The sequence below is a fragment of the Ambystoma mexicanum genome, chromosome 5p (assembly GCF_040938575.1).
Source record: "Ambystoma mexicanum isolate Mex_15411 chromosome 5p, UKY_AmexF1_1, whole genome shotgun sequence".
Taxonomy (NCBI): Eukaryota; Metazoa; Chordata; class Amphibia; order Caudata; family Ambystomatidae; genus Ambystoma; species Ambystoma mexicanum.
The window spans coordinates 268,471,501-268,493,807 of NC_090930.1; the positions used below are offsets into that span (position 1 = coordinate 268,471,501).

Sequence of the window (22,307 nt, forward strand, 5' to 3'; positions counted from 1 at the left end):
ATTCAAATTTTACATGTGTTGGTGATTGTTCAAAAATGTTCAGAAAGGTTTCTAGGTGAGTAAATTGTGTTTTCTTCAGGAGTACTACCCAAGTTCGATGACCAAAAGGCAAAGGAATGGAAGATTAGGACACAAATGGATCGATTCCCAAAGTTATCCTATGGGAGGAGAGGGGGGAATGCTTTGCGTTTACTTGCCCCCTCCCGACTCCGATTTTCCCAGATGGTTTGATGGGTCGACTGGGGGAGTAGCAAGAGGTTGGATTTCCCCCTGTTGGTTCTGGTGAGGGTTGTCCAGGAGCTGCAGGTGCAAGGATTCTGCCGATCAGATGCAAGATGCAACTCCTGGTGATGCAAGTTTCCCCGATGCAGGTCACTTCGTGGGACGGGGGTGGGGAGTTGGTTGAGTTCCAGTGACAGGCACTGAATACACACAGCAGGCATCCGTCCAGTCGTGGTCGAAGAAGCCTCTCTAGAACAGAATCCCTTGATGCCGGGATGCTGCATGCTGAAATGTGCTGGCAAGGCAACTAGTACCATATGCTGGCACCCACCAAAGTTCTGTGTGCAACTGTGGAACGACAACGCTTCTGGCGAAGTAGCACTCGAGGGAGCTGGTCAGTCCACTGGGTGGTCCAGGGACACTTAACGACGGCTCAGGACGGCATGATTCCTCAAAGGTGTTAAGATTAGTTAGTTCCACTACTCCAAGGCTGAAGCAACACTCGGGTGGCGATTAGCTTGTCCAACATGCTTCACCAGCCCCGAAGCAGGAAGGGATGCCAGGCCTCTTCAGGAGTCGTCTTCGGTTTGTCAGTCGGCTGATTTGTCTGAGGGATTTGTAATTAATCTGATGTAATCGCTCCTTTCCCGGGGGGTAGCCGCTGCATATGTGGCCATGGGGCGGTGGCCGCTGCCCGGTCCTGGGGGCGACTATATGATGGAGGACTGCATGGGTAGAGTGACCCTCAGGGGGATGACATATCATTAGAGGAAGTCACATAGCCCCCATTCCCTTAGGGATGGTCCCTCTATTCCTCATTACCTGCTGGCATATTGCAACACCCCCTCTCAACCATTTGCCAGGTCTACTTTAAGTAATCCCCTACATCACACTAGGAACAGTATGTTAACAACTGAGACGAGGAAGAGGCAAGGAGCAGTGATGATTGCTCCCTATAGGTGCCAACATCGGGTTCCTCTATCATGTAAGGAACAACCTGACATCTGAGACTAGAAAGAGAGACGGAGCAATGAAGAGGACTAAAACCGGTACACCAACACAGCAATCTAGTCTTTGGAAGTTAGTCAATCATTCAGGGAAGTTTAAATCTGCCACAGCTGACAACAAGGAGAGAGAGCTGCAGATGCTGCGTTGTACCACGGTCTATGCTGACACCAGTCGGGACGTTTAAGGTGAATGCAGATGGCGTGAAGGGGAACCAGAGTGCGTAACCCCGGCGCCTGAGAGTACAATGCAGTGGGAACCATGCACAGAAAAGGACGATGCAGTGAAGATCCAGCGGCTAACTGGACACAGGCTAAGCCAGCAGTTGAAATGGGTGGAGACAGAGAAGTGCAAGAGAGACTTGAAGCACCCAGTAAACTCAGGTAAGATAAATGGGTTACCTGGGTTGCCTCAAAGTGTGCTGATTCAGAAAAGGAATGCGAGAGGAGAAAAGGGAAGCCTGTGAAGAGATTTACATATTTATGACTCATGCCACGAATGGACCCTCTGAGTCCATATCCCCAAATAATCTACAAAGTAAATCTGAATGGTCTTGAAGGGGCAGAGGCCCAGTGTATGAGAGGGGCAAATGTTGAAACTGACTGTTAAACATGGGTCAATAAGTCAACATTGAGAAAATTACCATTTTGTGGATAAAAGAGAAAGTAAAGTCCTGACAGGAGTGTGTATCAGGCAAAGCCAAGTGTATATAAGAAAGTGAGAGAGACATCCAAGACCCGACAGGAGAGTATATATAATACACCAGGTGGAGCCACGTGTATGCAAAAAAGAGACTGCATCTAAGACCTGGCAGGAGAGTATGCCAGGCTAAGTCAAGTGTTTGTAATGAACTACATTAAGAAAAGAATCTCAAGGAAGATCCATGCTCTTGAGATTGTGAATGATTGTAAAGGTGCAAAAGGGCCTGGCAGGAGAATATACAATGTGATTTTTGTCTGTGACTCGTACCCTCATAAAACAGTTTAAATGGAATCCCAAGGAGGTTGCATGCCCTTAGGATTTTAAACGGTCTTGAATGTGAAGAGACACCTGGGAAAGGGAGCAATTTCCCGGAGAGCTGTGAACCCACCAAGAGGAGGGGGGTGATCCTCTTGGGGGAGGGTTTACAAGGAACTTGGATTATTGGAACCTTTTGTTGTGTAAAAAGGAATCTGGGTAAGTTAGACATTGCCTGGCACGGTATCCAGTCATAATTTCGAATACAATATATTAGAAAGTAAAAATGTCGAAAATATTTAGTCGAAAAACAAAAATGTCGAAAAACAAAAATGTCGACTTTTTTTCGACTTTTTTCGATTTTATGTGTTGTTAATAAATATTTTATTAAACTTTTTTTAAAAAATAATTAAAGGTATTTCCATGGGGGGTGGGGGTGATGGGGAGGATGGGGGGGGTTGGGGATAGGGGTTTGGGATGGTTTTTTAAATAATTAATTATTTAATATTATATTAAAGATTTTTTTAAAATAATTAAAGGTATATCTATGGGGGGTGGGGGGGATGGGGAGGAGGGGGGGTTGGGGTAGGGGTTTGGGATGGGGGGTTGGGGGGGGACCACCCCCCATAATAAATGTTACTATCTGGGTAAAAAAAAGTGTTTTGGGTTTTCAATTTTTTTTCGACATTTTTTTTTCGAAATTATGACTTTTCCTATTATATGTATGTTTTTTCGACTTTTTTACATTCGACATTTTTTTTCGACATTTTTGCTTTTCGACATTATGTTTTCGACTTTTTGACTATAAACCGCCTGGCACTGTGATCATTGTACACTCGGAACCTTTTGGTTAGATTTACCCTTTTGTGTTGGATCTGAACATTTGTGCATTTCGAGAACCAGACGGATATCTTTCACATTTTATTTTTAGTTTGAGTGTGAGGGCTAGAATAGGATTTTGGACACAGGACATATATTTTACGTTGGGCATCTTGACAAATGACAGACCCATTAGTTTGTGTTGAGGTAGGGAAATATCGCATAGATTAAGGATAGTGAGGCATCTGTACTGTGTGTTATCCAATTAGGGATAACTATTCCTATTGTTTATTTATAAAGCGCCTATACCCAGGCAGTGTTTGAAAGCGCTCTTGGGTTTACTCATGCCCCACATCTAGACTTTCTGACTCCATGGATGTGGATTGGGACCAGACAGTCGCACCCCATTCCTAGGCCACACACACAGGCAGCACTAGCCCATGAAAGCAGCGGTTTTCCTGGGCAGGTGCTTGACCTTATATAGGATTTCCTGACCTGGCAAGGCAGGATAAAGGCCAAACTACAGTATGGCAAAAGAACAAGCAAAGCTTTTGTGGCACAGCCATTTTAGGGCACTAACCAGGTTTGGTAGCCATACATGGTAAACGCGAATGTGCACACTAGCAATAACGCAAAAATTGTAAAAACATATCTGCTGCCACTAGCTTGTCTTTAGGCACATCTAAAATTAATCAAAAATCCCAAGTGTAGAAAGCTAGGGTGATGCAAATGTTTTCCTATTGCACTGCATTGTAAGATGCTGTGTGCAATATTAAGAAGTTGCAAACATGTAGAAGTTAACTGGGGAAACCTAGTTTCCCAGTACTGATAGTCTAAACAACTGATCAGTTGCCCCTGACCATTGAGCACAAGGGAAGTGAAGCTGAAGGCTTCATTACCCTTCCAAAAGTCAGAACAGGGTAAAAAACCAAGCAGAAAATTGGGGGTCCGTAGACACTGTGAAGGGGAAAGTTGGCAAAAGATACATCTTTCCGAACGGTAGGTGAGGCACAAAAGAAACACTGTCCACGTGGATGGTACTATGCATTTCTCAGTGCTATTCCATTGCAGGAAGGAAGGTGCCTGAGGGCCTTGGAACACATTCAACCAGAGGTATGACCGCCACTTCGGCACTAGAAGGGCTTCTTATGCTAGACATTTGGCAAGCTTCAACCAGATCATCGTGGCACACCTTCTCTAAGCTCTACTGGCTAGTTTCCGTCTGGCCAGGACGCCAGCTCTGGCATGGCAGTCCTCCAAAACGTTCTGATTTGACTTTTGCATCTGCTTTAATTCTTCCACCTCCAGTATTTGCTTTCTATTGTTAGTCTACTGAACGTGAGGAATCTGTGAGATGATGCTATCATTCTAGTAACAAATTACTTACCTCTGGTGATGTGCTTTCTGGTGGCTTTTACTCCCACTCTATCCCTCTGAGAGCTCATCTAAAAAATATATTGTTTGGTGATTCCCCGAAGCGGCTGCACACAGCAAAAATAAATAAGGTTGCTGTGTGCGCTGCAAGCTGGATGTATGGATGCTGTGAGAAACCAAAGGACGTCTCACTTACTAGTCCCTGGGGATTGATCTCTCTCAGGTGGCCAGGGCACAGCAATTGCCTTTGGATCCAGACCCTGCGGGTGCTCCAGTGCGGGAGGATCACCTGGGCGCGAGGGGTCTTCGGGGAGTGGAGGTGAGTTGACCAATGGCGAGACGTGGTCCCCCCCCCCCCCTTTCCCGTACCCATGATCCCTCCTATTTCATAGGCTTCTCTGATATCCCAACTCCCCCACCACCCTTTTTCTACACAAACACTGGGCAGAGGAAGAGGGCGACTGAGTAACAAGGGGAACCCTTACGCATCTCATTGGACATGTCACACTAATCGGGTCATGCAAAGTCAGGCACTTGACTTTAATCGCATACATCTGATAGCCTTTAGCTCTCCCCACACAGATAAAAGGCAGAACATAGAGACGGACTCTGAGCAAGGTGGAACACAAGAAGCAGCAGAACTTCTGGGGCAAAGGCAAACCTACTGGAGGAGAGCAACCGATATAGGGATGAGAATCAAGTGTAAAGAAACTCAGGCGTTCCTTGCAGGAGGTTGTTGTCTCCAAAAAACAGTAAGAAATACGTGGAGAAGGCCAAATCTCAGACAAGGACTGTAGTGTGTTTCAGAGGTGCCCGCGACCCTCCCGGTGAACGACTGAGTTGAGTCGTGAATTGAAACGGAAAAGACAAAGGAATGCCCACAGCCAGTGAGTTGGCAAGCGAGATGAAAGACTGGTGTGTTTTCAGGAAAGATTGAAGTGGCAACAATATTTCTTACAATTGAAGGCTGCAAGCGTGTGGACGAGACGCAAAGAAAGGCAGACCTGTGGTGAACTTTAAAATTACCGATAACTGTGAAGAAAGGGATACAGAGTAGCGGAGTGGTCAGGCCAAAGAATGTAGCCTACTCGAAACACTCTGCGAAAGGGTTTTGTTATAAAGCATCGAAGTGAATTAACTTTGAAGGGAAAGTGGAAGCCTTGCACATTCGAAAGTCTTCGACATCAAGAGAAGGTCAGTGCCCGACTGAGGGAAACCTACGTGAACTTTCAGTTGAACTGTGAACCTATTTTCTCGAACTGTGAAAATAATTTTTGGGCACGCTGGAAACGTGACTTTAACGTGGAAGGCCAGTTGGGCCTCAATCCACGCTTTGAACTGCTTTTGTTTTTGAGAACCTGAGCCCAGAGTGTCATCCTGTCTACGTCGACTGCCTTAATCCATGCTGGCCAATGTGGGGAGGAGAGCTGACTCTGCCACTTTGATTCTCTATTTTCTAAGATTTTCCTTTGCATACATGGTCCCCTTTACACTTTATGTATACAAGATTGGGCAGGCATTAGGTTTTGTTAGTGTAGGCCATTTTGATTTGACAGACTGACTAGGATTGTTTTCTTTTTATTTGGTGGTAGACTACTCCCATTTTAGCATCTTAGCTATAGGGCAAAGTAGTTTTTCCAAACCCCGAGAATTGAATAAAGGTTTTACAAATTGTACCTTTTGTATGTGTCCTACTTGCAAAACCATGCCTCCCTTACAATGCCGATGTTACATCTGACATAGATGAAGGGATGTGCCAAGGGATCCCAACATGGATGTCGCACAGCTCCGCTGCTGGTAACATATTTCTGTGATCAGCTGAAGCTGCAGGAATATATCTAAGATGAGAAATCTGTGGGAAACATCCATCAGAAAAGAAAATTACTGCAGGTATATCATTTTTGCTCCTGTGATAACATTAATAGCTGTGAAGTGATTACAAATTTAATTCCCAGATAGGACGATGTAAATGTGGATGATTTCCAAATGTGTTTGTGCAACCTTATTGCCATTGCAGGATAGATTTTATGGTAATATGAATGCAATTCCTACTGAACATTTGAGCTAAATGTAGAGAAATAGCCTGTGGCTTATTTAAACAAGGGAAATGAGAAGCACTACAAGCGGGAGGTCGGGTCTAAACATCCAAATGATGTATCCATTAGGCATGCTGTGGAACAAACATTAGGGCTTTTACTCCAAAAAGTGTAGACTAAGTGTGAAAAAAAACTACTGGGGGGTCTTGTGATGAGGTCTTATTTTTAAAATTGATATTTTTTACCATTTGGTCTAGGGGGTTAGTTAACTGAAATAAAATGGGTATTGTAAAAGGTAGTTACACAGGGGGCACCTTTTGTCTCTAGATATGAAATAGTAGCAGCTATTACATTTAGCATACAGCACTTGTAAATATAGCTGTTTTTCAGAGGCCAGGAAATTAGACAATTCTTTACTCGTTGTCATGAAAGAAAAAAGTACATAGTGTTCCCGAAGTGCTCCAAATTATGCTTTAACTGCATCAATGAAAGGGCTCTACTAAATGAGTCTGTGACCTGAATAACCTGCTATTGGCGAATTGACATGATTTTCCATTTTTGCAGATCATGATTAGAAGTATATTTTTATTTTTGGACCGAACATATGTTCTTCAGAATTCAATGCTGCCATCAATTTGGTAAGAATTGACCAACAAGTTTCCAGGTGTAAATAAATGTGTAAAATAATTTGCATATTTAAATTTATGGATTTGTTTTGTTCCTTTCATTCAATGATTGACCTTCCTGAGTAAGACTAGAACAATATTCAATACATTACCCATTATCCCCCGTTTCTTTATTTACAGTGTGACCCCACTCATTTTGTTGGTCATAACTTTACAGTGCTTCAGGCCCTCCTAGTGGAATCTTGCTAAACATTGTCACCCTCTACAGATGCAGTGATATGTTTATACCCATGGTTATAAAATGGTATTCACAACATATTCCACAAGATCACTAATGAATATACATTTTCTGACATTGTTTTTGTGCATAGTGTATGGTAGACAAGCAAACGCTTGAACCATCCTCATTGGAGAAGTAATACTCACTAAATGATTGTCTAGGAGAATGACTCAATTGTTGCTTTACGTTAAGAGTTTGACAATAGAGAGTGCTACATGTAAATTTCTAAATTACATAACTTGCTGAGGGATGTACTACAGCAGCTGCTAGCGCTATAATTGAAGTTCTGGATATTGGCAATAAGCAGTTGTAGAATGGAATGAAATACTTTCCTGCAGAGATGGACAATCTATACTTGATACTACGTGAAGTTAACAGTGAGCACACGATTGTGTTAAATTCAAAATCTTATAGTTGTGATCACATTTCCATTGTTGGTTCTATTACTTGAGTGATTGATTTTTCAATACTACCCGTAGCACTTGCTTCTCAGTAGACTTTAACATATGCTTTTTACAAGTTCCTGTCTAGCACTTAATCCGATGTGAGTGAATGTTGTTAATCGAAGAAGACTATTGCCTTTCAAATGGCATGAAGGATGGTTCACTGCAGGGAAATCAGCTCTTCACACTTGTCAGGGGTGCCCAGGTACAAAACACTCGTACCGGTCTTCCTTAAAAAAATAACCCATGAATATGAACAGACATCCATTTTTCTGAACGAGGTTGCCTACAAAAAAAGAAAGGGTGTTGACCACATGGGAATTCCCGGTTTATGTTTTCATTTTGCTAGGAAGTATCATCGTACTGAGCACCTCAATCTCGAAGTAATTTCTTAACTATGTTAAAGGGCTTCCTGGAGAGCTGCATTGTGTTCTTAGATTATTGGGATTGCTGCATGTATTATCTGGTCTTGGTCATGAAAATTAATGACTTGGGCTATTATAGGTGAAAGAAGAACAGCTTGTAGGGGCCAGAGTGAACAATGACCTCTGTCAATCTGCAAATTAAGTGAGTACTGGACCGCTTTATAGATGGACGTTTTTTTCAAGAAATAGTTCCATAGGACTTGTCTATATAGAGTCCGTCAATGCTAAAATGCACAGATTGCTTCACAAACTATTTCCAGGTTGAACATTCTTCCCTTTTGCCATATCTGAATCCTTGCTCTGAGCATGGCAAGTTCTCCAGGGGTTTACTGAATTTTTCTGAGGTATTCTGGTGTACCATTCCAACTTTGAGGCTATATAGCTGATCTATTTTGTGGCAAGAGGTTTGTTGTTTTGATGTGTGTGTGGCCTTAGATGTCTGTCTGAGCACCATAGCAAAAGAAGAATCCTCACTTCTCCAGCATGGGGTCTGGCATGGATTTACATGCTCATGAATATTCCCCGTCGTCAGGCTGGGAATCCTCGGTAAAGAAAAAAAATCTGTCTTTCTCCTAATAACCAATCACTGGTCTCTGGGTCATACTGCCCCCAGCCAATGACTGCCCTCTACCTAAGCCCCTCCTCTGGCAGCCATCTTCAGATTTTTACTGCACGTTCAAGTGTTGGGAGTCCTCGTGCTGTAGCTCTCGAGCTTTTACTGCGTTTTGCGAATTTTCAGAGAGATTTCATCTCAATTTTCGTTCAATCGAGCCTCCAGCTCCACCGTTTCTACTTCCGATCAACAGGGACCCGTTATGAGTCTTCAACGCCCCTCGAGGGCACAATTTTCGTCGAGTTTCACTTCTCGGAGGCTTCAGGAAGATCTTTGAGGCCTACCCCGCGTGGACATGGCCCAGGAAAAAAGAAACTCAACGCCCGGACCCAAGCTCTTAAGGAGCTGCCCTGGATGTGGACTGCAGAATGTCTTCAAGAGGGGTGGGGGGGGGGGGCAGATGAACATTCTCAATGTCTCTACTGCCTGCATGAAGACAAAACGCACGTGGAGAAGGACTGTGCGTTTTGTAAAAACATGTCAGAGCGGACGATGAGGGATCGTCGTGCTCACCTCACCAACTGGCTGGAGGGGAAGAGCCCAGCAGCCGGTGAGAAAAAGAAGTCGGAGCGGTCTTCTAAGTCCTTTGAGGGTACCCCGGCGACGTGGGCCCAAAAAAAGGCTAAGCACCGCGAGTCCGCGGGCACCAGGAGTGCCGAACGGTCGGGCTCCTCGGCTGCCAGGCAGGGTGCAACTTCACCGATGCCATCAACCACGAGCCAACGCTCTGGCTCGGGGAAGAGGAAAGCAGAGAACCCGGGGAGGCTTCGGGAGAAGTCCCGGTCGATCCCGACGACAGCCGAGGGGGAGCGAGGCGGTGACCCTCCCCTCAAGGTGAAGGCCTCAGGCGCCTCCAAGGTCGTGAAGGCCTTGATTCACCCGGCCATCGAACTCGAACTCGTCCCAAAGAAGATCCGGGGCTCCGGAGTATACTCTCGGTACTTCCTCGTAAGGAAAAAGACCGGCGTTTGGCGACCCATCATGGACCTTCTTTACCTAAACAAGTACATCAGGTCCCAGAAGTTCCGGATGGTTAACCTCCAGCACGTGCTGGGATAATTGGAGAAAGGGGACTTCCTATTGTCGCTGGACTTGGAGGACGACTACTTTCACATCCCCATCTTGAAAAAACTTCGAAAGTTTCTGCGATTCGTAGTCCAAGGACGGCACTACCAGTTCAAGGCCCTTCCCTTCGGACTGAAGTCAGCACCCAGGGTGTTCAAGTGCCTGGCACCAGTGGCGGTGCGGCTGCGCCTGCAAGGGATCCACGTCTATCCTTATCTGGACGACTGGCTCATCCGAGCCGAGTCAAGGGAACTCACCGTCGAGCACACAAGGAAGACCGTCCAATTGCTCACGGATCTAGGATTTTCGATCAACATCACAAAATCCCACCTGGTACCGTCGCAAGTCGCCCTGTTCCTGGGAGCCAAGCTCGATACAGAGGCGCGACTAGCATCTCCGTCGGAGGAGAGGACAAAAGCTATCCTAGACAAGGTGCAGCGGCTGTCGACCATGGACGTGACCAAGGTGATGTCCGTCAAGTCCCTGCTCGGCATGATGTCCTCCTGCATTTACCTCGTGCGCCTTTGCAGACTACAGATGCGACCACTGCAGGAGTTCCTCGACGCCCGTTGGATGCAAGCGATGGACAACTTCGAAGACAAGATCTCGCTCAACGACCCCTTTCGACGAGCGATCCGATGGTGGGGCACCCGTGCACATCTGAAGGCAGGTATGGATTTCCAGACCCCGGCCCATCAGGAGACGGTGACGACGGACGCTTCCCTGGAGGGATGGGGGGCTCACTCCGGAGATCTCCACGCAAGAGGCCTTTGGCTACCGGAGGAGAGGTCACTTCACATCAACGTCCTGGAGCTCCGAGCTGTGTTCTGGGCCCTCAGGTTGTTCCTTCCGTCCCTCAAGGGCAAGGTGGTGAGGATCTTCACCGACAGCACCACGATGATTGTTTTACATCCGGAAGCAGGGAGGCGCCAGATCCCCAGCTCTATCCAAGGAGGCCCAGTATCTGTGGCATTGGGCCGTAGCCCAAGGGATGTTTCTGGTACCCTTCCACCTGGCAGGAATAAAAAAACACCATCGCCGACACACTCAGCAGGGAGTGGGAACTGCGGCAGGAACAAGTGGACATCCTCTTCTGACAATGGGGCTATCCCCAGATCACCCTGTTCGCGACGGCGGCGAACACCAAGTGCCAGAGGTTCGCCAGCAGGTTTCCCCAGCCGGGGAACATGGGCGATGCCTTCTCGTTCTCCTGGGGTGGCCTGTTCCTATATGCGTTCCCTCGGTTGACGTTACTGCTGCGACTCATCAACCAACTCAAACGGTCCCAGTGCAGGATGATCCTCGTCGCACCGGCGTGGCCGAGACAGATCTGGTTCCCGGACGTTCTGGACATGTCAGCGTCTCCCCCGGTCAAACTGCCGACGGACGCGGATCTCCTCGTCAGAGAAGGAGGCGCTACCCTCCACCACAATCCGGCGTCGCTGAACTTGCAGGCCTGGCTCCTGCAGCGCTAGAGTTTGGTGGTTACGATATCCCGGCAGACTGCAAGGAGGTGCTTGCAAAGGCCACGGTGCCCTCGACTCTCAAGTGTTATGGACACAAATGGAAGAGGTTCTCTGTCTGGTGCCGTGCACAGAAGATTAACCCTCTGCAGATTACGGCCCCTCAGGTGCTGCTGTACCTACTGTCGCTGACCAAGGCGGGGCTGACTCGGGCCTCCATCAAGATCCATCTAGCGGCGATTTCCCGCTACTCCAGGACACCAGGGCGATCATCTCTCTGGTCCCATCGCCTGGTGAAGGAGTTTATGAAGGGACTGTTCGGTCATTCCTGCCGGTGAAGGCTCCGGCCCCGGCATCGGAGCTCAACGTGGTGCTGTCCAGGCTCATGGGGCCGCCATTCGAGCCACTGCATTCGCACTGTTTAAGTTCCTGTTGTGGAAGACGGCGTTTCTTGTGGCCATCACATCCGCACGACGAGTGGGAGAGATCCAGGCCCTCTACTGTAAACCTCCATACTTGACTTTTCATGATACAAGGGTGGTGCTGAGGACGCACCCCTCCTTCATGCCCAAGGTGCCGTCGGACTTTCATCTCAACGAGCCCTTGGTGTTACCTGCTTTCCTCCCACCATCTTCGTTGCCGGCTGAGAGGACTTTGCACTTGCTGGATGTAGCTAGAGCGCTGAAGTTCTACGTGGACCGCACAAAGTTTTTGGATAACATCACAGCTGTTTGTGAACTTTGGAACTGTGAACCAAGGGAAGGCCCTCTCAAAGGCTTCCATTTCCAGATGGCTCTACGGCTGCATCATGCACTGTCACCGGTTGGCAAACCGACCGTTGCCTGGCAGTCCAAGAGCCCATTCGACCAGAGCGATCGCTGCTACCACAGCGTTCCTGTCTGGTGTGCCCCTGCTGGACATCTGCAGGGTTGCTACGTGGAGGTCGACGCACACCTTCACAAGATTCTACTGCGTCGACCGGGATTCCAGGGAGGAGTCCAGAGTCGGCCAGGCAGTGCTGCGCAACCTTTTTGCCTGAAGGTGGGCCTGGTGAGGAGGGAAGAGATGCTTAATGTTGAGTTTATGTAATGCTTAATGTTGAGCCTTGCCACCTCATGTGGTTGTGCATGTGTGTACTGCTATGTATTCTTATATTGAGCATGTGAATCCATGCCAGACCCCGTGCTGGAGAAGGAACAAGTTACTTACCTGTAACTGTTGTTCTCAAGCATGGGTCTTGCATGGATTCACATGCGAACCCTCCCTCCTACCCCTCTGCGGCTCTTCACTTGGTCATACTGCCACTTTACGTGCTACCAAATCTGAAGATGGCTGCCAGAGGAGGGGCTTAGGTAGAGGGCAGTTATTGGTTGGGGGCAGTATAACCCAGAGACCAGTGGTTGGTTATTAGGAGAAAGACAGTTCAGAAACGAAACTGAAACTGATTGTTTTCTTTACCGAGGATTCCCAGCCTGACGGGGACTATTCACGAGCATGTGAATCCATGCCAGACCCATGCTGGAGAACAACATTTACAGGTAAGTAACTTGTTCCTTTCATTACCTATGTTGCAAATGTCCTGTACTGGCTCTGAAGTGCCCTGGACCTTAAATCTCAACTGAGTACTTCTTGGTGAGTCCATCCTCCTACCATCATGTCTTGCTGGTATGAGTGTATTGCTTTTGCTGCAGGTAGTGCCTTTAGTGTGCAGCACTGAGTAATCGCTGAAATCAAAGTCTAACATTGCTGATTTTTATTCAGGGTTGTTAAGGTGCCTTCCTTCAGGCTTTCTTCCTTGTGTTGCCAAATGTACACATCCATAGTGAAGGTTCACCCTGTGTAAAAGTTCAGTCCCGAAATGACAATGTAGGGTTAAGTGGTAGGGAGCACCTGGGAGGCAAGAAATGTGTCTACTGCTGTTCAAATCTGCACACTCCTTATGTGGCCATGTGTTAATTAGTATGTTCATTCCCAAATAATTAGGGTTTGCGAGCAGCCTAGGACGCAGGTTGACCCCTCCAGATGAGTATCAGTCAGGGGTGCGTTGCTGGCATCCTAAGCTCACTCTTCAGTTCTGCCAAGGAGGCGAGGCGTGCCATGTGGTTTGCAAGCTTATAGACCCCTTTTACAAATCTTGGAGCGGAATCATCCATGAGTCCCTCTGTGTGGAGAGAGCCTGGAATGGTAGTGGTTGTGACAGCCAGTTGTGTCTCTGCTGGCAGAGATGGGCCCTGCATCTGCCCAACATGCCACTGATTGGCCACAGTAGCCTGGGAGCCCACCAAGCCTCAGAGTGTAGGGTCTCTGTTGGCATGCTGGGTCTTCTGCCCCTAAATACACACTACAGATGTTAACTAGGTGAGTAATTAAGGATAAATGCTGATTGTCGTCTCCAAATCAAGGGACTTTGTTAGCTGCACTCTACTACCCTTACTATGAGATATTGGTTGACACCAGAAGAAATTCATGGGGTGCTTTATGACTGGAAAATGTAGTTTGATGCATATTAACTCAGATCAGATCACTGGAGCACACTTGCATCACTGGTGGGAGGACCTCATCCATTTCATTGTGTTCTGTCTTGTTCCCAGTGGCAATCTGAGGCAAACAAATGTATGCACTGGGCATGTAACCTGTTTCATAACGGCCAATAAGAGTGTTGTGTAATTTATTTAGATTCATCCCATCTAGTGCATTCATGTCCACTCCTGGGTGCAGAGAAGGATGTCATTTGTTTCTCATCTCTAGAAAAGCATGATTTCCTTCATGGCTACTTTCATCACTGTTTGTATTTAAAAGTATGACACATTTTTATTTTATTATATACCTGGCACATATTTGAATTAAAAATGCACTTGATGTTTTCCATTTGATTAAGTATAAGCATATTTATCTTCAGAATTCAACTTCACCAATTTCTCAAAGCTTGAAAAGCCGTAATCCATATCTTGCCATCAAAATAACAATTCTTCATATTGCATATAAGCTTCCAGGGGATAAATTAGCTCAAACCTTCAGAGAGGGCAGATAATCGGCCTACTTGCATTCGCTGAGGTAGCTGTATTCAAGCAATGCTCATGAGGTTTGCATGTCTCTATTTTCAGAGACCAGAGTTATTCTGCCTGCTTGAATACATTAAGGTCCCAAAGTCTTTAAACAATTACTGATGAAGCGATCATTGTTTAACACGTTTTAAGTAAAATCTGACAGTTACAAAATGTAATAAACATCTGAGCAATTTTTAATTCGTGCAAGTTGAACCCAAAATAAATAGGTGCCTTTGCCACTAGAAAATATATTTCAGTATTCTGTAAAGTATCACTGATTTGCAGTCCATTGCCATCTCTTAGGCGGTCTGTTGGATTGGCAGGCCCATCAAGGGCCTGCCTTCAGACTGCAGTCTGCTCTCCTATGTATTTCTATAATTCCTTCATCTCTCTTGCCTGATTAGAAGGCTGCTTAAATGTTTGCTTAACTTGGTTTTAAGCTTAGCTGCCCATGCAGCGTGCTTGGCAGGTGCCCATCCTCTAAAGAAAGTGAATGGGGCATTCTGGCAGCAGTCAGGCATTTTCGACTGGAATCATTTTGTGAAAAATGTTTCAGGTGTCCATTAGTTAGTGTTTTTTAATGATGGGTTGTTTGCCATAAATTCTGGCATTTAAGCCATTCTGTTTGTACAAGGCTTGTTTGGAGAGGCAGTGTTAAAAGATCCAAAGAAGCGATTGCTGCTTAATAACTATACTGAATAAACCCTGTTATGATTGAGATTAAGACTTCACGAGGCAGCACAGATAACGTAGACAAGTTCCCTTTATTAAGTTACTTAGGTTACAGTTCATAAGTAGGAACTAGGAGCAGAGAGAAGCCCAATGGTTTACACCACATGGTTTTCAACTGCCATGGGAAGAACACAGTCACTGAACAACAGTCCAACTCAACCCAACATTCTACCTGTGACATCATTGACACCTTTCAGTCCCTGCATACACTCAAGAAAGGACATAACACATCTCCTTCCTTTCATACCACACTAGACAACCTGCACAACACCACATACAATGCACACCAACATGCCAATTAAACCACCTTTGCCTGACTGTCAACGACAGTGAGAATCCAACCTTGTAGACATAAGTAACTATCCAGCAGCCTGCCTGGGCCAACCATACTACACTCCTAACCGAACTGACACAATATGCCTTTTATTAATTGCTGCCATCGATAGATCGTAGGGCTGCCACCCTGAAGAACTGCCCCTCGATGGGCACTGGCACAGAAGCACACCACTCGACACGTAGCTAAGTCAACCGGAAACCCAACACATGCCAGGACCAACACTTGCACATGAACCACAGCACCCAGCCACACCGTGCACCACACAGAGGAGCACACCAGATAGGCACACAGAATATGAAACAGAAAAGTGGCAAGAACCGCACTACATCGATCCCCAACAATGTGCTTGGAAGGACAACCATGCTACCACCAGATCCTAGCTCGTTGGCTAGACAATCCAGGACCCAAACAAACCCAAAACTACATCCTAGATACAATGGTGGAAATATGAGTGCTGAGTGTCACAACCCAACACCTGGATGTTCTCATTGCAGGCACCATAGGAAGGTTAAAGTACCGTAAAGTGCTGCTAACAACTAAGTTAAAGATGGAAAGTAATGATCATTACATTGGCAACAAAGACTTCCACAGCCGGGCTGAGACCCTACGTAGGTCAAATCATATGCATGGGTTAATGTTAAAGGACATTTGTACCACGCACTATCACCACCGGTGTGGTCCCCTGGCGGCTCTGAAAGAGGAAGGGAGGGTGAGTTAGTGGGAGGAAGCAGGAAAAGTGCAAGAGAGCAGGGATGTGCTGTTGGCGGCCCCAGCTCGGTGGGTCTGTTGGCTGGGCCTTGGGTGTTTGCGGCTGGTAGTCGTCGTGTAATGTTGTGCAAGTCTGTGTGTTTTTTGTTTTGTTGTTGCAATGTAGTGAAGTTTGTGTGGTTTGTTGTGCTGTAGGTTTGTGGTTGTCTTTGGTTTGGAGTTTGAGAGGTGTGTGCAGAGGGGGAAATTGTTAGTGGAATTGGTTAGTTGGCATCCCTATCCTGAATTGAGGCGCTGGGCTTGCGTAGTCTCCCCTGGTGCGCCTCTGTCCTGATCTGGGCCCATCTTACATTCAAGGTCCCTTTCACATCTGGCCCCCACCTCCACCAGCCTCCCTCACAACCCCACCTGTCCTCCCTTCCTACGCACCTGCCAATGTCCACCACTCAGCTAGTGTGGTGATTGCCAGTATCTCGACAATTCAATTAACATATTGGTACCTGGTCGCAACTAAGGGGGTGGGGGTAAAGATGTTGGGTAGGATTGGCTGTGGTAGTTGATGCCGTCTCCATGGGTGTCACCTGTGTTTCAGTCTATCCGGTGTCACCCGTCCCGGTGCTGCGGGAGCTTCCCTATCGCTTCTGGGGCTGTCTGTGTCCTTTCCAGTTTAGTATCCTTTTTCTCTGTTTCGGTTTTCAGTTTGAGTCTGTGGTATTGAAGAGCCAGGTTTTTAGTCATTTCCTGAATTTGTGGTTATCTTCTGTGTTTTTTTTCTCTCTTTTGGGATGTTGTTCCAGGTTTTTGCGTCTAAGTGGTAGAAGGAGGTGCCTCCAAGTTTTTTCTTAAGGTATGGTTTTAGTTCCAGGCAGATTTCGTTGCTGGATTGGCGGGGCCTCGTTGGTTTGTAGATGAATTCCTTTTGTAGGAATTCTGCTCCTTGTCCACGGATTGCCCTGTGCGTTATGCGTCATATAACCCATAATCAATAAACCCAACAAACGCCTACTCAAGTCGGCGAACAACTAAAATTGCCTTTTACACTGGGACAGCAGTTAATCGGCAAGTTGACAAGCTCGATACTACTGGCAAAATCATACATGCCAACACCACCAGTTGTATATACTATCATCCAAATGCCCACATACCCAGCATGCGTTCCCAACAGAGCTCACAGTTCAACATACTTAGAACAGGTACACGTGCGCACCATTGCATCTCGCCTGATAACGCATCATGACCTACAATCCAACAGCCAACGTTTTATGGCATCACTCCATCACTGATGCCAGTGCATTACCTGCTACACCATTTAAAACCATGACATATAGCCTTCAGAATCAAAAATTCAGAATAAGTATTACACCATGAAGTACAACTGTTTGTCAATGCAAGATAGAACAGTCATGTCCTTTGGCATCAACAGTCCCCTTCTGATGTGCATGGTTAATGTTAAGTTTCATGTCGTTACTATCTTTGATTCAGCTCAGTTGCCATTGTCAAATGATGTGTGCCATGTGGTACATGTAATGCTCATTCTAAAGCTTTGTTTACAGATCGGATGGTCAGTTTAACTTTTGTGCTTGGCAAGGGTTTTCTGGTTCTTTGGGTTCTTGGAGATGTATGGTCACTTTGTGCATTGCGTTTAGCTACTGGTGGCTTAAGTGAAACACTAAGCTAGGCACAATATTAACTAGATGCATATAATATCGGTATGGTATTACCAAACATTTGTAAAATTCTAATACTCTTGGTTATATCATGGACATGTCCCATCAGCTGTCTTGTAGATTTCTGCTCGAAGTGGTGTAAAACGGTGTTGGGGAGAATCCTCATTTCTGTGCTAATTCCCTTCAACCTTCGAGACCCCCCAGCTCTTTTACTGGACTTTAGGACTTTTTAATTTTGACCCTGGAGTGAGTGAGAGACCTTTTTCTCACTCTCACCTATTTTTGACCTAATTTCGATTGTGTTACCGCTGTTTTTGAAGTCTTGCAAAACCCCATAGGCATCTACATTTTGTATGGTGACGCACAACACATTTAGTGCAGCGTCACAGAGAAATCCTTTAGATTTCTCATAAGGTTTAAATACCCTTCTTGTGTGAATTACTGTTCCCAAGAATAGTAAAGTGAAATTGACCACACTTAACTTTTCTCTTAGTAGGTCCAGCACACAACATCTTATGTGGAGTTCTGGGGGTTACTTAGTAGCGACCTTATCCTACATTCTCATGTAACATTTTTATGTTACCCTCACTACTTTAAATGGCTGGTGGCAGTGGTTTAATTTTCCTACCATTTTGCTTTTCTACCGCAGGCTGAATCCTCAGCTGTAATGTAGCACCCATGGATGATCATTGTGTCAAAATGGCCCGTTCTTGTTTTTTCGCCATTTTCTGTTAGTAAGTTAATTCTTGGGTTTTGACTCAGGTTTGAGCCCTTTGTTTGTTTTGCCTTTGGCAGGCTTCAGCCCTGAAGCCCTCCTCTGGTTCCATTGTGTCTGGAAAGGCAGGATGGGAGGGAGGTTCCCGAAACTCTGCTGTCCTTTGTCTCTAGGAATGCCTGAAAGCAACCAGGGCAGCACCTTTGCTGTGTGATTGAAGCCCAGTCGACCACTGGGAGAAACATCCGACAAACTGAACAAAGTTTGCTCCATCCTCCTGGACCTTTGAATTGCCCGGTGAAGCCCTGCTGCTGTGCGGAAACTCCCTTTTCTAATCTGCTGGAGAAGCTCCGGAAGGGATGACTTCTTCCCTTGGGTTAGTGGGACCAACTAACCCCAAGACAAACTCTACTGGAAAATCTTCCCATATTAGCTGTAGCTCTTCGCTGCTACAAGAACCGAGTGCCGGGGTTAGAGAAATCCGTAGTAGAGTGCAATGTCTGAAATCTGTCCAGGAGTCTCCTAAGGACCCTCCAGAAGCAGACGACAAGCGCTTGAGTCCCCTCACCTGAGTGCAGGAAGCCCATCTGGTCCGAGCGCTGAAACCGCAAAGTGCTGCTGATACAAAAAGAGCCCGTAGCTGCCGACGACCTCCAAATTGCTACCGCGGGAGGCCTCCAGATGTTCTCCCTCTTGTCCCTACGACTGAGGCTCAGGAACACTGGGTCTGCATCAGGACCATATCCAGCTGGACCACTCTTCTCCAACCCAGAGGTACTGTTCAGACTTGTGGTACTTATCTCATTGTCTTTTTAGCTGCGCTCTTCTGAGTTGAGACTGGCATTGGCTTACCTGTAGAGTTGGTTCCAACTCTGCTTTCCATAGACTTAACAGCTTGTGACCCTACAAGTGATTTCTACAAAACTCTATACATTTGCAAGACTTTTATCTAAGAAGTGCCTCAGCTCAGTATACTGTTCTCAATTGACTTTGGCTGTCCTGGCTTGCTGCAGACTCTTCTAGTCCATTGACTTTGATATTTCTGTCCCTCATACGTGGTAACTTGTTTTAGACTTTTAGTGCTGGGAAAGGCTTGTCTAGACTTCATTGGAAGATTTTAGTATACACTCATGTACTGAGAACCAGTTTAACATTTTTCCTTCCTTTAACCTTTCCTTTCTGCAACCTCAGAATCTGCAAAGTATAACTAGTGATATATAAATGGCATTACTGTCCTTGTGAATGAAGTCACCCAATGGTGTAGCAATTGTGTATGAAGCATCTCGAAAGTGTATGCACTGACTTGTGCTGCTCCTGAAAAGTATTTTTAAAGTATATTTGATTGTTATATAAATTGTCCTTTTAAAAGAATGCTTATTTAAAAATTGATGTTAAAAAACCATTTATAACAGAAACCTTAGGTGTAGGTGTTACTTGATTACTTGTAAATATGAATTTCATTGCTACAGCTCCAAGCTCACATTTACCCCTCTTGAGATAGGCCTGGCTGCCCAGTCACACTACAAACTTGTGTAGTACAGACCTATACCAAAAGGTGGGTTACCCAATACCAAGCAGATGTGTTGTGTAGTCTGTGTGACTGCACCAGTTGTTACCGAACAAACAGATGGGGGGGTATTCAAAGCACAATAGCCCTTGCTTGCAAAATTCACTCGTTTGCACTGCTCGCTGATCGCCCCATATTTTGTCTTCGACTATGCCTAGAACAGCTTCACACCTGCATTTCCGAGATAAACCTTTTTATATCTTCTTTCTTTATCTCTTGCCTGTATGACTGAATGTTGTATGGGTGATGTCAGAGTACATGTGATACCATGAGTGGAATGTGTTTTGGGTCTGTTGAATGCTTAACCCTGTTCCACTGGAGTCAGTTGAAGGATGTAGCCTCTGTGGTGGTTACCGGTGGGCCTTCCTGAATCTTACATAATTAAATCAGATATAACTTAATAAAGCAACTTAAGTCGTACCTGCAGGTAAGACCTCTTTCAATAAAACAAGAATCTTGCATTGCCTTGATTTCTAAACCAGCCTGTACTGCACTGAGATAGTCTTGGGGTAGAGCCAAGTTGTATCATAACATTTCATGGCGGCACTTTAGGAATGGCACGGATTTCCCTCCCCACCTTTTCTTTCTATAATAAGTTGTGTGGATAGCTGAGCAGTTACCAAGTTCACGTTTCATAGGGGACCTATGTATTTTGAGTGAAATCTCCTCAAGCTGTAGTCCTACAAGGCACATCAGTTCTTGAAACAAATTTGTATTTGAGGATCTGGAGAAAAGTGCTTTGCTTAAAAGCACTATGCATTAGTGGTCTTAAGCTGAGCATTCCCATGAGTGTGTGCCTTAATGATACCACAATAATAGGTGTCGAAACAAAGTGGTTTAGGAAGGTTGGGAAGGGATGGGAACATAGAATGGGGACAACACGGACTGAAAACCTCCAACAATCTGTCGGGATCCTGTAGACTAAGTAAGCCAATGTGGCTCTGGCGGTTGATCACTCTCCGTCACTGTGTTGGTAAGCGGTGTTAAAGTTATTTGTAATATATTTTTCTCAACCAGATTGTGAAGTGTTTCTCAAGTACTGTGGCTATGCACAATACTCTTTGGACCTTCTGTTAGGTAGATTTTAATTTGTATGCACCAGCTACTCTACATGTGAGCTGCCAGCATTTTTTGCTAGACTACTGGGTTTTTGGTCTGTTACCCTGAGTGAGTGGCAACCTCTTTCCACTCTTTCTTTTACCCTCTCTGTTGGGATACTTTGTATTTCTTTTCATACATTTTTTTTTTTAGTTCTATTTTCTTCCAAGTTTTATGGCATCTGTCCTTTGACTTTTGCATCACACAGCACTCCCTGTGCATTGTTGCTAGGAGCCCTTTGGGCTTCCCTTTTCATTTTCTGTTATGAAGGAGGTTTATTTTTTATCCTTTTTGTCTTTTTCTATGAGATCAGCACACCCCAACTTATGTGGAGTGCTGAGGGGCTGCACAGTATCCCCTTTCTCAGTGTTATGTAACTTGTTTGTTACATTGACAAGCTAATCTGAATGGCTGGTGGCAGTGGTTTTATCCTACCTAATTCTGTGCAATGTTTACTTCCAGGCTGTATTTACAGCTGCGGTAGTGCACAGAACGGTAACCATTGACCCAAAATGGTGACTGTTTTTATTCTCGCCTTTTCTTGTTTGCATGTCCCTTCTTGGTTCATCTTCTGCCGTGCTTGGTGGGGGAGGTCCTGGTTTGACGTTTGTCTTCGGTTGGAATCCTTTGTGAAGCCCACCCAGTGTGTCTGAGGACAGGAAACGCAGGAGGACAAAAACTCTGTTGGAACTGTCTTCTGGTGTCCCTGTCTGGAACCAGTTCCAACTGGTGTCTTTCAGGACAGCCACCAACCCAAAGTTTAAATGGTGTACGGTGCTGATTGGCTGGGTTCCTGCATAAAAGGCATGGATCATGTGACTAAAGGCAAGCTGACCCCTGGAACACAAGAACCGATGAGGAGAGATGTCCACGGCCACTTCCAGATGACCGGAGAGGCCATCTGAGTAATTGCTGCTGTCGACCCCTTCCAAGTATCCGGAGAGCCAGGACGACGCTCTCCCTTAGACTGGTGGGTCCAATCAGTCTGAAGATTACCTGCATTTTGAGCCATCCCACGACAAGCTATGACATTTGCGGGCTGCAAACTGCCAATACCCTGGGACCTGTTGCCACTGTGCAGTGCATCGCCTTCTGAAGATCGAATCCT

The 22,307-nt window shown here is 45.9% G+C and overlaps 1 protein-coding gene across 1 annotated transcript in view; it reads left to right on the forward strand.

Annotated features, from left to right (window-relative positions):
• CUL4B (cullin 4B) overlaps positions 1 to 22,307 on the forward strand; it is a 1,392,627-nt gene that overhangs the window by 141,360 nt on the left and 1,228,960 nt on the right. Inside the window, exon 6 of the mRNA XM_069612678.1 lies at positions 6,978 to 7,051. Within this exon, the coding sequence (XP_069468779.1) occupies positions 6,978 to 7,051 (74 nt within the window). The remainder of the gene's footprint in view (positions 1 to 6,977; positions 7,052 to 22,307) is intronic.